The sequence below is a fragment of the Pseudonaja textilis genome, chromosome 2 (assembly GCF_049901715.1).
Source record: "Pseudonaja textilis isolate UNSWEBS1 chromosome 2, rPseTex1.2, whole genome shotgun sequence".
NCBI lineage: Eukaryota > Metazoa > Chordata > Lepidosauria > Squamata > Elapidae > Pseudonaja > Pseudonaja textilis.
Genome location: NC_141991.1, coordinates 226,293,297 through 226,308,751, shown reverse-complemented (window position 1 = coordinate 226,308,751; position 15,455 = coordinate 226,293,297). Strand labels below are relative to the sequence as shown.

At 34.4% G+C, this 15,455-nt stretch overlaps 1 protein-coding gene across 3 annotated transcripts in view; it reads left to right on the top strand.

The window, feature by feature from the left end:
• AP3B1 (adaptor related protein complex 3 subunit beta 1) overlaps positions 1–15,455 on the top strand; it is a 153,906-nt gene that overhangs the window by 80,229 nt on the left and 58,222 nt on the right. For all 3 annotated transcript variants that reach the window (XM_026717706.2, XM_026717698.2, XM_087927188.1), the window contains exons 21-22: positions 11,189–11,258; positions 13,036–13,142. In XM_026717706.2, coding sequence (XP_026573491.1) covers positions 11,189–11,258; positions 13,036–13,142 — 177 coding nt within the window. The remainder of the gene's footprint in view (positions 1–11,188; positions 11,259–13,035; positions 13,143–15,455) is intronic.

Here is a 15,455-nt window from a genome sequence, read left to right as displayed (position 1 = left end):
GTTAAAATATTTTTTTTACATTTGCATTACTAGTTATGATTATCAGGTTGTTATTAATATTCATCTTCTAAGGGGATTTACATCATTTGTAACTTTCAAAAATAAATAAAGTAAAACTGAAAATTCAGTTGAAAGGTACACTATAAATTGCCCTGCATCATAGATTTAAACACTTAATTACTGTTGCTTACTCTTTTTAGTATGAATATGCTCTGGGCAGTGTGTGTGAGTGTGTGTGTGTGTCTTCTATAGAAGTCACTTTATGTTCATACCAATACGTTAAACAATAGCATTAGTTATATAGGATATAGTATGCTTGCTGCCCTGAGAAGCTCATTTTCAACCAATGAATACTTTCAACTGAAAACATTAAGGTTGAAGAAACAACAATTCCAGAGTAGTTTGCATTCTGCAAATTTTGTTGCAATTTCCTGATTTTTTTTCCATAAGATGATTTATTTATTTGGGTATTTAACTTCAAAAATATGGAACATGCAAGAATCTCTCTTGCTGCTTTCAGTGCCATGAAACCCTCGTATGGGTTGACTCCTCTGTTTGTCTTCTCATCTTACTGGAGAATATGGAAAAAAGGCAACCAGAGTAATCGTTGTTTTCAGAAGCAAGACAAAATATGCAGACATCTGATGAATATAAACATACAGAAGAAAAGTACAGGCTACTGTTAAAGTTTATTACTTTATAATATACTGAAGCATGTATGGTGTAGGCATGTATCAATGGACCACAAAAATCATAGTTGTTGTCTTAGAAGGTTGTGGCAGGCTTAATTGCTGTCAAATGATAAGCGTTGCAATCATGCTTATAAAAGCTCATCTGTGGCTGACTCTGAAATACTGAAGGTTGTATTTTATGACCAGTTAAAAATAAGACATCTGCTGTCATGGTTGGCAAGAATAAATATTATAAAGGCACCTTGCAGTCTGACTGAAAAGTTTTATTTCTGCACTAGAGAATGTTAGCAAACATTTTTTTTTCCAAATTACTGATTCTACAGAGAGATTATCAGTAGAAAAGATACAGCAATCTGCTGACAATTACATCTAATAGATAAACTGTTGCTTGATCAAACAAGTATTGACTGCTGTGACTGGAGGTAGTTTTCCAAAGTGTCTGATCAGTAGCTGTCCCAGTCTTGCAATCTGAGATATTCTAAAATCTCGTGATAATGAGATTTCATGTTTCATGAAAAAAAGGTATATTCAACTTTGCAATAGAGTTTCATGCTTTTGTTGAGAATAGACTTCAGCAAATTGCACATACTAATAGGTTTGTATGACATCTGAAAAGCTATGCTGTACTCTAGTGGTAAGAAATCTGTGCCTACCTAAGGACAAGTATAGAGGTGACCTTGCAGAAGTTATCTGAAGACCATTAGCAAAACAACTTGATCCAGGAAAACAAGGAAGCATGAGAAAGAATAAAGTAAAATTGCTCTGCCTTGACTCTTTTTTTATAAGGAAGAAAGCAGAAATGCTGTTCAGCTTCTAAGAATTTGTTATTATATACTATATCAATTAATAGATTTCTTGTGGAGTACATTTTCTTACCTGCCCTAGCTTGAAAGGCTAACCTTATACCCATTCCAGTTTAGTCTCCACTGGCTAAGGTTTTTTTTCAAGGAGTAGTTCGTCAATATAGCAAATAAATAGTCTATATAGCAAATCTCAAGCACTGTATATTAATTTTGTATTAAATTTACTCTTTTGTTTCTCATTTTCTCTCTTGATTCTTCTTATTCTTTTACATAATAGTTTGCTATGCCTTTTTCTATTTTCCTATAGCTGTAGCTGCCCTTCATGTTCTCCCCTTGTTGAAAAATGAGTCTAAAAAACAAACACATTTAATTTCTAATTTCACCATACCTTATTGATTTTCCCTTACCTTCATGGAAGTGAAAACTGCTGGTGGAGAGGTCTAAATTCTAGTATATATTTGATTGGACATTCAGGTCTCCACTATAAAAAATTCCACAGAAGACAATAAATAAGTGGATCTGTCTTTATATCTAAGGACTTGGTGATGGAGAAAGAATGAGAAAGTAACTAAGTTTTGGAGCATAGGTTCACATGTATCAAAGGCAAACATCTTTTCTGAATCTTGGAGCACTGAGGAACATCAGAGGCAACACTGTTAATTTATTTCAGTAATGCAACTTAAAAGGTTAACCTAATATATGAGATAGACTCGTTACTTGCAAAGCAAGATAGTTCAAGTCGTAATGTGTCATAATTGTGATGATTATGGCTTACAGCTCATGAAAACCCCAAATCCACAATCTCAGAAAATTAGAATATTGTGAAAAGGTTCAGTGTTCTAGGCGCAAAGTGTCCCACTCTAATCAGCTAATTAAGCCATAACACCTGCAAAGGGTTCCTGAGCCTTTAAATGGTCTCTTAGTCTGATTCAGTAGGAATCACAATCATGGGAAAGACTGCTGACTTGACAGTTGTGCAGAAAACCATCATTGACACCCTCCATAAGGAGGGAAAGCCTCAAAAGGTAATTGCAAAAGAAGTTGGATGTTCCCAAAGTGCTATATCAAAGCACATTAAAAGAAAGTTATGTGGAAAGGAAAAGTGTGGAAGAAAAAAGTGTACAAGCAGCAGGGATGACCGCAGCCTGGAGAGGATTATCAGGAAAAGGTCATTAAAAAGTGTTGGGGACTTTCCCAAGGAATGGACTGAGGTTGGAGTCATTGCATCAAGAGCCACCACACACAGACGGATCCTGGACATGGGCTTCAAATGTCATATTCCTCTTGTAAAGCCGCTCCTGAACAACAAACAACGTCAGAAGCGTCTTACCTGAGCTAAAGAAAAACAGAACTGGTCTGTTGCTCAGTGGTCCAAAGTCCTCTTTTCTGATGAGAGCAACTTTTGCATCTCATTTGGAAACCAAGGACCCAGAGTCTGGAGGAAGAATGGAGAGGCACACACTGGAAGATGCTTGAAGTCCAGTGTGAAGTTTCCACAGTCTGTGTTGATTTGGGGAACCATGTCATCTGCTGGTGTTGGTCTACTGTACTTCGTTAAGTCCAGGGTCAATGCAGCTGTCTACCAGGAGATTTTGGAGCACTTCATGCTTCCTTCCACAGATGAGCTTTATGGGGATGCTGACTTCATTTTCCAGCAGGACTTGGCACCTGCCCACACTGCCAAAAGCACCAAAACCTAGTTCAATGACCGTGGTATTACTGTGCTTGATTGGCCAGCAGACTCGCCTGACCTGAACCCCATAGAGAATCTATGGGGCATTGCCAAGAGAAAGATGAGAGACATGTGACCGAACAATGCAGAAGAGCTGAAGGCCGCTATTGAAGCATCCTGGACTTCCATAACACCTCAGCAGTGCCACAGGCTGATAGCTTCCATGCCACGCTGCATTGAGGCAGTAATTGCTGCAAAAAGGGTCCCAAACGGAGTACATATGCATGCTTATACGTTTCAGAGGTCCAGTATTGTTCTCTGTACAATCCTTGTTTTATTGATTGCATGTAATATTCTAATTTTCTGAGATTGTGGATTTGGGGTTTTCATGAGCTGTAAGCCATAATCATCTCAATTATGACAAATCACAACTTGAACTATCTTGCTTTGCATGTAATGAGTCTATCTCATATATTAGTTTCACCTTTTAAAGTTGCATTACTGAAATAAATTAACTTTTGCACGATATTCTAATTTTTTGAGTTTCACCTGCATTTATGTATCTTCTTTTTTTTCCTATTTCATTCCTTAAGCTCCTCCAAATGACAAGTAAGGAATACATAAGAAACCCATAACTGAACCCTGTTCAGGGCCTCAGTAAACATGGTTAGGTTACACTACACACTTATTCTGCCAGGTTGTCCCACTGTGTCTGAATGAAAGAGGCTCAACTCCTTCCTAGTAGTTCATCTTTCTGTGGTCCTTTCCCTCTCCTGATCTTGATCAGCTCATCCACATATTTTGAAGACATTTGGGCTACTTCTAATATGGTCCTCCTTTCCAGTCAACTCATGAGCCTCAGGCTTCCCAAATCCTAGAGATGATGTCATCAATGAGTGACAGTGACTAAAAGAGAAAGCTTTATTTGGCTCATTCCCTGAGGGCAAACCTGATCCCTGGTGTTAGCACTTACGTAGAAAAAATATATGTTGATTCTTTTAGTTTCCATTTTTTCACACCATCCTAATTCAAGGTTTCAGTGTAGAAAATACTTCATGCATGAGAAATAGTACCCTATGAACTAACCATAAAATTGCTTGCAAGAAACGGTTTCAAAGGTTCTTGCTTGTTTACACCCAAAATACATTCAGTATCAGTTTACTGGATGTTTTGCCTGTGCAAACAAACAGGCTGAAGTCTGCAATGATATTAGCATGCATTCCTATATGCTGTTTTTGCTGAGAGTGATTTCTTTCTGTGGTGTTGATTCACAGCTTAATATGACTTATGTTGTAAATAATTTTGAGATTTTACAGATTTGTGAATGTTGGAATCTATTATATCAAAATATCTATACTAAATGTGCTTTTTATCATGTGAATATGTAAAATTATTTTGTGGAAATAAAAAAAATAGAATTCCTTGTCATAAATGCAATTTGGAACATCATCTACTTAGAGAATATAGTTATTGTAAGGAAACTGGACTAAAACCCTTATTTGTTAAAAAAATCATGATTGTTAGCTCCCCTTAGTGTTCATCTTTCTTTATAAATATTCAAGTACAGTACATTTTTGAAATGCATTTTAGAGCAAAATACGAATACTTTAAAAACCATTTAAGGAGGATAGTTATTATGGAATTCTTGTGGATTCATAAAAATAAATTTGAGGTATTTCTATATTTATATGATGGCATTATTATTGGTAATATAGTAATATTTACAAAATAGAAGTAAAATATCCCCTGATAATTATAGTTTGATAGTACACTGCCTTTAGTTTGGTGCTGTAGAAATATAACTTTTAAATTAGCTCTTTACATAAAGATAAAACTCTTTCAAAGTATTTGAAAAAAATAAAACACTGAAATGTATGATCACATACATTTTAAAAAGAATTTAAGATTTGAATATAATGCCCATGGAAATAAAAGTCTTTGCAGTCTTTGCTGCTGGCCTCCTATACAAGCCTGGTATAGTCAGTCAACTGTTAAAAACCTGGTTCACTGTTTAAAAAAAGATATAAAAACAAATTGTCTATCTTTCTGCATGATCTCTTTTCAACTGCTAACACAATGGAAACAGTAGGTGATCAGTCAGTGCATTTGGTTTGTCAATGGTGGTTTTGTATAAATATTGGAAGGATAAGAAGCAGAATTCGCACTGAAAAATATGATTTCATCTGCCTCTTCTCTGCAGTTCCATGCCTCATGCTGCGGTGTGAAATTCTCATTTTACACACTTTGCAGGCGGAGCACATGAATTATGCATTGAGCAAGAGAAATCTCCTGCTTCAGCTCCTATATGCATTTACCCAGGTTCTGTCTCTATTATCAAGATGAATTGAAAATAGAGAAATGTTTGATGGGATATGGCTTAACTTCTTTGTTTAGCATTCAGCTATGGACTGCATTCTCTTCTCTAAGGGGAGAACATGTTTATTTTATATGTCTATCTGGATTGTAATTTTAAAGAGAGAACAGAGATATTAGTGTTCTAAGTTCAATTTCAGTTAAAGTTCTTGTAAATGGAGAACGTCAGCATTGGTAAGTGTGTTGGGTTTAAAAAATTTTTTTTAAGTTTTAAAAATAATGAATAAGCTTGGCAAGTTTAGAGTGCTGTAGCCACAGTTTCTATTTGTAAAAATAAAATAAAGGGTGGGAAGGAGACTCAATAATAGATTATAAAGCACTTTGTACATTCAGCTGCCTGCTAGTTCATTTTTGAGCACAGATCAAAAGCCAGCATAAGTGCTAACTCAGCTCCAAGTGGCAGTTTTAGGGGCTTTATGGTACTACTGGACAAGAAAATAGCCCCAAATGAGCAGGCTCATCCATTGGTGTTATGTCCCCTTCTCCCCCATTCCTACCAGAGTCATATACCTTGTGGCAGATTTCCAATAAATGTCTGGCTGGGGAAAAAAAGACTTTCCTGGAAACATTGGTTGGCTGGTCAGTCATATTGAGAGCTTCCTTGTTCAAAATGGGGCACTGGCTTATAATTCCTCATTAATGCCTTTAATCTGCTGTTGAAGTGCTTCAGCCTTTTTTCCCCACTTTGGCCTGGCAGTTCTCTAGATGCTGGTGAGGCCTTTCGGTCTTTGCTTTCTAAATCAGAGCAGATGGCAACATGTGAAAAAGGTGTTCTATCTTTGAATTCAAGTTTTTCCTATAGCCTGAATCCAAAGATACCACACACAAGCAGAGAAATCATATTTATTTGCAACTTTATTCCATTTCCATTCCATTCCCATCCTTCCTGAAAATCAAAACTCTCAGTGATGCAGAGAGGCTATAAATGGAGAAATGAATGCAAGCATGGCAATGTATGTATTTCCTGGAGCCAACTAGTATATGAATTTTCCTGCCATTAGAATTCAGATTGCCTTCCTACCAATGTTCCTCTTATATTTGAAAATGTGTTAGGTAGATTTTTAAAATTTCTCTTCATTTTAGATTTTGCTACAGCCAGCCAGTTTGCTATTGAATATTCCTGCTTGTAACATTTTTTTTGTTTTGATATTTTATTTTAAGTTATATTGGCACTCAAAAAGTGACACATACATTGCAAAAGAAATGAACTAAAATATAAATAAAAATATTCTCAGTATGTGTGAGTAAAATGTTAGTCCTCAATTTATGACCACATAAGCCCAAAATTTCAGCCCAGAATTTCCATTGCTAAGAAAGGGAGTGTTAAATGACTTTTGCCCCATTTTGTGACATTTTATGAGTTGTTAAATGACTCACTGTAGTTGTTAAATAAATCATGTAGTTGTTAAATAAATCATGTAGTTGTTATGTTAATCTGGTTTCTCCCATTGACTTTGGTTGTCCGAAGCTGACTAGGAAGTTTATAAACGGTGAACACATGACCCTGGGACACTACAACTGTCATAAATACATTGTCTGTTGCCAAGTGCCCAAATTTTGATTATGGGAATGCTGCAATAGTCATAAGTATGAAAACTTATATAATTCTCTTTTTTCTGTGCTAATTTAATTTCGATCAGTCACTAAATGAATGGTTACAATTTGAGAACTACCTGTACTCCCTGATAAAAGGTGGGCAACAATATGTTAGCTTAAAAGGTAATTGCTAAATTAGATATATGTCTTGCTGTAAGCCAATAGGAGTAAACTGAGAGTAAACATAGGTGTTGGTTGTGGAAGTATGAATAAATTTAGCTTCCCACAGAATGATCAGAAGAAGGATATGGAAGCTGCTTGGAAGAGAGTAAAAATTATATTGCGGAGTGCCATGTAAATGAGTGAACTTAGAATAACTTATTGTCACATTGAATGTACACAAATCAACATACATTAAAATGAAATTTCATTGCAGCTCTCAAAGGGTCCCCACCTCTTATATATACTATATAAACATGACAAGATAAATAAATACAAAATTATGCATATACCCACATAAATTATATGACATGGAGAAACAACACAGTCTAGTTCGGATGTATACTTGTACATGGTGAAAGAAACAAATCTTGCATGTTTATCAAACGGATGGCATAGGGAACAAAGCTGTTACAGAATCTGGAAGTCTTGCTAGAAATACTTCGAAACCTCCTCCCAGAAGGGAGCAACAGAAACAGACTGTGAAGTGGGTATGTGGGGTCTCTAACAATGCTTTGAGCTCTAAGCACATAGCGCTTATAAGCAGTATCCTGAATGACAGGAAGCAAGCTTCCTATAATCTTCTCAGCTGTCCTTACCACTCTCTGAATGGACTTTCTATCTGAGGCACTGCTGCCATCAAACTAAACAGTGATACAGTTTCTTAAAACGCTCTCAATTGTGCCTCTGTGAAAAGTGGCCAGGATAGAAGGAGAAAGATGTGCTCTCCTCATCTGACGCAGGAAATGCATTAGCATGGAATCGTGCTAATGAAAAATATGAGAGGATGATGCATGAAATGACAACATGAGGGAGCCTGTGGATAAGAAATATATATATATTTAAGAGAATAATGGGAAATTGGATTAGAGAATTATATGTTACAATGCTTAAATAGAGAAAAGATGCAAAAATGCACAAATTATAAAGAATCGTTAAAAAATTGATTTTTATGGAAATTAAAAGCAGAAAAAGAAAAGAAAAAAAGAGTCTCCAATAATTAAAAGAATGATGCAACAATTGAAGGAATGTTAAAAGGAATGTTTTATTTTTTTTAGGTGATAGATATATATCTCACCTTTCATATGGGTGCTCAAAGTACCGTGTTTCCCTCCAAAGACCCTGTTTTATATCTTTTTTGCCACCAGAAAAGGTACCAGGTCTTATTTTAGGGGGGTGTCATCCCCTGACCTCACTTACGCGTGTCACCCCCAGCCTCCTTTTCACTGTAAGAACCCTTCAGGAACTTCTTTGTTCTGCAGCCGGCAAGGCTTTTCCTGAAGGCCTCTGCACCCGATAACAGAGCTCTGGATTGATCTGGAGCTTTGTTATCAGCTGCAGAGGTCTTCAGGAAAGCCGTGCCAGCCTTGCTGGCCCATTTCTTCTGCAGCCAGAGGAAATGGGCCAGCAAGGCAGGTGTCAGGCCTGGCTACAACTGTCCAAAGGTAAGTAGTCGGGCAGCTCCACCACCTTCATCCCCACCCTAGCTTAATTTTTACCCATGCACTTTGGAGTGGGTGGAGTCTTAATTGGGGCTTATTTTGGGGAAGGGCTTACATTGGGCGCACATGGAAAAATCAAGTTAGGACTTATTTTGGGGGTAGGTTATATTTTGGGGAAAGCAGGGTATATAGCACTGTTATATGTTTATATTAATAAATAACACAAATCCTATGTTTACCTGCAATATCCCTATAGGATAGGTTGGGCTAAGAGAAAATTACTGATCCCAACTCATCCAATGAACATTACCTGTGAGTAGATTAGAATATAGCTTACCAAGAAATTATATGAATGTGAGAAGTCAAGTTAATTGTATGATCATTAAAAGGAAGGCTACAATAAAGTAAGCAGTGTTAAATTATGGAATATTTTGTACAAATATGAAGTTGAAAGTTACTTGCAAATGTAATATCAGCTGTATATGATGAAAATAAGCATGTTTGAGAATAAATGGAATGCTTAGCAAACAGTTCAGGATTGAGTCAGTAAGACAGGGATGGGTGATGCCTTTTGGTTAAGTATATTAATATAAATTATAAGAAATACTTGAGGTGGATTTAGAGCTTTGTTGCTTGAGGATGTAAGTAGTCATATACTTTTATATGTGGATTATACCTTTTTGATTGAGAACCCAAATTATTTCCAGCAAATATTCGATTATTTGATGGATCTCGAAAAGGAAAATGGATCTGATGAAACACCAAAGTTGCTTTATTTTGAGGTAGTGAAGTGAATGATTGCACACCAATGACAATTTTTTTTAGAAAAGTAGATGCATTGTAGCCTTTCACACAATATTTACTGACGATGGAGTACAGATAATCCTCATGATTGATCGCCCAGAGCATGCCCTCCAGCTAGATTTGGTAGGGTGAATAGAAATGATGGGAGAATCATTTCTACATTCTCCTAAAATTACAAATCATTTCACTTTAAATTTGTAATGTACAGACAACTGGACAAGATCTTAAGATATATGGGTTTAGGGCATGCAAATCATTCATGGTAGCCAGCAAAATACAGATGATTATATTTACTGAATCTGGTAGATTTAATTGGTATGTAAATGTACTGATGGTGGTTTTCTTTTACAATACTTAGCAATTGTACCCTAGATAGAGACAGCAATGAATTTTGTCTGCCATCTCAACAGAAGCGGGGTGAACCCTGGAGAAAACATGCTTCATATTCCTGATATACTGTATATTGTATTGTAACACTTCAAATAGGTTACAACTTTGTTAAGTAATCTGTACCAGAATTCATGCCAAGCTATGACAAGGCATCTCATTTTCACATGAGAAGAATGCTCTTATGATATATTACAGTGTAACCTAGGGGATAATTGATTCATTTTTTAAATGTGTCTGTTCTATCTTTGTTATAGATATAGCTCTCCTTCCTAAAGGGGACTAAGACATTGATTATGTATGCTATAGCAAGTAGTGAATTCTATACAGTTTTTGAGGACAATGTTTTAGAGTAAAAATATATATCTCTGATTGTTTTTTCACTCTAAAACATTATTATCAAAAACTGGTAGTTTTTTCCTATCTTTTTATATGTTGATAGGCTAATCTATGTTGAAGACTTTCTTTGCTGGATTTTAGATCTTTTTCTATTGTATTAAGTAAATAATAAATAAATAACATAATAAAAATAATAACATTTAATGTGATTCCTCCTGCCTCTATGGATGCATCCAAATAGAGTTTTTTTTGGAAGAAATACAGATATATAGTTTTTTACTGCCTTCTTCTGGATTGTTTAGTCAGTTTGAATATTTGATTAATGAAATCTTAATTCTGAGGCTTATAGAGTCCAACACAAATCAAATTTTATTCCCACTGTTATCAGGCTTTAGCTCTCATTTGATTTATTCACATATTCTAATGGTGAAGCACCAGATTGGCCATCGACAATCTGGAACTCTGCAAATTTTAGTCTACTGCATTTGGAATGTGCTGGATCGAGAAATGTGAGATTAATTTTAGAGAAGGAAAACCAAGTTGAATGCTAAATAAACAACCTCAGGCTTGTAGTGAAGGAAATACTGATACTGAATATTGAAAATGTAGTGTCTTATAAACTAGATCAAAGCCATCATAAATTATTTTTAGAATACTACAAAAAGCTTATAGTACAGTGTGATTAATGCAGAACATTAACCCAGTCCTGTAAAAAGATGCCTCATATTATGGTATAATACTACTCAATAAGAATATTGTATTGTGCTAGTACTTCAGGCAAATAATATTACAATGATGGTTCTTACTCTGTGAAGCTTGTTAAGGTAGAGGGCATAGAGTTACTTTATTTTTTTTATACAACTATGAGAAATGTTTTTATACAGTGACAAAAAGCATCAAACATTCATATGCTTTTTGCAGAAGGAAGCAGAACATTTGCAAGAGAAGGTAACTACTAAACAAGATATGTCGCTCTTAGATTTGGATGACTGTAAGTACTTGAGATATTTGCCTTTGATTGTGTTATTTAGATATATTTGGCCCTGCCAATTAAATTACTTGAATTCATTTTTGGAAAAAAGGATACTTCTAATAGTCTTGTATAGATATGTTAACATGTCTGCATGTTCAAACTGAGTACTTTTGTTACATTATGCAATGTATAACTAATTTCAGAAATTCTGTATAATATATCCAAATCTCTAATTATTCTTTCTAAAAAAAAGTTAATGTGAAAATCTCTTGTTTTTATTTTTGTAATAATAATGTACTATATTAGATTAAATATATCTTTATAATTCAGTAGCATTTTAAGTGAGAATATAGATAATATTTATAATATTCTTATTCAGAAAAATGTAGCCTCAATTATAAATAAAACAACAACAAAAGCTTTAAACTTGGAAATTAGATTATTTAATGACTCTTAGCTTTACATTCGTGAAATTGCAAGCTCTATCTTTCACAATATGAAACTTGGAGAGAGTAACTGGGGAAAGAAGAAATTATCATACGTTGAGCCCACTTCTGCTAGTATAATTCTGCTCAGTGGATTCTTCTACCAGCAGAAGCAAGGTTGGAGTCCAAGATTTCTGTTTGCAATAGAATTTCAAAATGCATAGATTTTTTATAGTGCCCTTTGTATTGTATTGTACTACAAGTATTGTAAAGTACAAAAATCCAAGCCTTTAAAAACTCTCTCAATCTCAGTTTCTCTCTCTCTCTCTCCATATATAACATTTCCCTGGTTTATTTTCAGCTCTGTACATATATTATAAAGCATTAGCAGCACTAGTTTTATTACAAGTTTACAAGTATGCAATAGACAATGTATGTGAATTTTCAGACATAAAAGCTGCACCATTACAAAAAAGAATGAAAATTATACAGCTGGAAGAGAGGCCATTGAGACTAATGCTCTGCTCAATGTCAGAATTCAGCTTAAATCATCACTGGCAGGTAGTTGTTCAGTCTCTATTTGAACATATCCAGCTGAGGAGAGCCTGCCACCTCTCTAGATAATTTGTTTCACTGTGGAAGTTTCTTCCTAACATTCAATTAGAATTCACCTTCCTGAAATGTAAGACCAAATAAAACTGTCCATATGTAATGTATGATACAACTTCACTTGGAATACTGTGCACAGTTCTGTTAACAATACCTTGGAAAGCATAGTGAAGAGCTGGAAATGATACAGAAAATGGCAATCAAAATGATTAGAGCATAGAATGCCTTCTTTGTAATGAAAAATACATCATTTGAGATGTTTTAGGTTAAAGCAGAAGTAGATTGAAAATGATACAATAGAAATTTGTAAAACCATATGCAGAATGTGTTCATATACAGTAGCATTTTTCTCAGAATGTTAGAACTTGGGTGTATAGTTGCCGAATCCAAATATGGTAAAATGGGGACTAATAAAAAGAATTTATTTTCAGAGCAGAAAAGTTATCAGATATGGTGATGGCATTTAGATCATTTTAAAAGGAGACAAATGATTGGAAGATTAGTAATAGTGCTATCAGTCTTGATGGCTATAAATCACAGACTGCAATTCTTAAGTACAACTTTGTAGGGAGTAACAATGGTATTCTGAGATTATGCTTTCAGGACAGCGTGACATAAAATACTGGCCTGGATGGGTGAAGTGATATGGGAAAACCCTTATTTTCTTATGTTGCCATAGAATCATGGTCTTAGTCATATGCTTATTTATATATGTATTTGGCAATTTTAATTATTTTTCTTAATCACATTATTTTCCTCAGTCAGCCCTGCACCAGCTCTTACTACCTTTTGCAAACCATCGATTCTCTCTCCCATCTTAGCAGCAGACCTAGAAGGTTTAAGTTTATCAAGTTCTTCAGTAATTGATGTAAGTAATTATGAACTAATTTACTTCTGCTATATGCTATATTAAATTTGATAGTTTGTATATACACATTGAGGAAACTTCACTGTAAAAAAATAAAACCAACATATTACAGTTATATATGTCTTTCATCTTACTTAAAATTTAAAATCCAAACACAAAACTTTAGTTTCATGAGACTGTCAGTAATAAATCAGCCAGCAAGAGAAACATAATTATTACATTGATTTTTTAAAAGTTCATTTGTCTGGATGCTACGGTGAGATATTATGAGGAGGGAAAAAACAAGGCCATAGAGACAATGCTTTTATTTAGATCAACAGAATTTGTAAAATATCACTCAAAGCTTTCAAAAGTCAGAAAGGAAAATTAAGAAAATTGGTTTGACTATCTGTGGTTGGAACAAATGGATGCTCTAGCATTGGTTCCAATACATCTATATACTGCCCTTCATGTCTGTAGAATCCTGCTATAGACTAGTTAAATTGATTATTATCCATGTTTCATGAACAGCAGCATTATCCACAATGATCAACAGAATAAAAATCAATGAAGGTAGTACTTTATGGGACCTACTTTCTATGTAGACTGGTACAGGGACTACTTCAATATAATCTTTCACATTTTTTTTCCTACCCTTTCTTCCCTTCTCACATCCAAATTGCTTGATAAAGTTTTCGACATTCAAGCTGCCAGTTGTTTTGTACAACTTCACTTGGCCTAATAGAAATATTACCTCCATGGATTTTGTGTTGATCTTATCTAACTCTGTGATCTGTATGGCAATTTATTATTTATAATAAAGTAGCCCCTATAAAACTAGTTTACCCTAAGTACATAATATTTGTGTGCCAATGTTTGTTGCTGTTTATATTATATGTGATAAAGACTATAAAATGCATAGAATCTAGTGAATATTAAACAGAAAAAATATGAAATAGAGGATAAAAGATCTAACAGTGGAATCTTTTTAGTATACTTACAAGAGATACCCATCATGTCTAACCAATAGGAATTAATTCAAAATACATTTATATGTTTCTCATTTTTCTTTTTATTCACATTAATCATAAAAGAAAGAGGACATCCAACAGAATTGGATCAAATCTTACTGGGACTGGAGGAGAAACTAATTAAAAATTCTATAATTATCTATTGACTATTAGAATGGAAGAGGAGCAAATAGAGGAAACCATGATAGCATGGGCTAAAAACTTTGGATATTCTATAGAATTGGACAAATGGCAAAAGTTGTTGAACAGAAACTATAAATTGACAACATCCACTGCATATAAAGCAAACCTGTACAAAATGTTTTATATATGACACTTCCCTCCAGCAAGATTAGCTAGAATGTTTAAGAATATGTCTGCCAAGTGTTGCAAGTGCAACCAAACCCCAGGCTCATACTACATGTGGTAGACATGCCCGAAAGCAAAAAAAAATGGATTAAAATACAGATCTGGATAGAAAAAAATGATAAAGGAACATATAATTTAAAACTGGAAATATTTCTGTTGGGCATTATACCAGAAAAATACAGTAAAAGGAATGTATATTAATAGTACGTGTGTTAACAGTAACCAGAATCATGTTTGCATAGCATTGGAAGCGCGAGGATATCTCTACAGAAGAAAAGATAATTACAAAAATCTTAGAATGGGCAGAAATGAATAAACTAATGCTTGAAATTGAAGAAAAGGAAGACACTGAATATTTTGAGATACAGGTTCTGTTCTATTGATGGTTAAATAAGAGAAACAAAAGTTAGAACTTCTAAAATCACAAGAGAAAGATTAATTTTACTATTAGGGTTGATTATGGTAACTTATTAATTTCAATTAGTATTAATAATTATTAATATTATGAGGGAAAAGCACTGTCATTACGAGATTACTACTAGAGAATATTATTATTATTACTATGATGAGTATTACTCAAAAGAATTGTAACCAGACAACACACTGTTTATATGGATACTGAATGTATATTTTTATATTTAAAATAAAAGAAAAAAGAAAGTAGACATCCCTCTGACATTTGCCTTGTTTTGCAGAAAGGATGCTGGGTTCAAGTATTTTTGAGCAAAAGCTCCAGAGAGAAACTGTAACAATTATAAAGTCATGTTTGGTTAGGAAAAGATCATTAAATTAATCTAATCCAATACTTAATACCAACTTTTAAGAGGAGTACTATAAAGCTCGAAGAATCTTTTCCATCTGTGACTTTTAGATGGAATAAGGTACTGTCATTGGAAGGAAGAATCAGAGAAGTGTTAGTGCATCATGGAACAACTGTTGGACTCTTAGGATATCT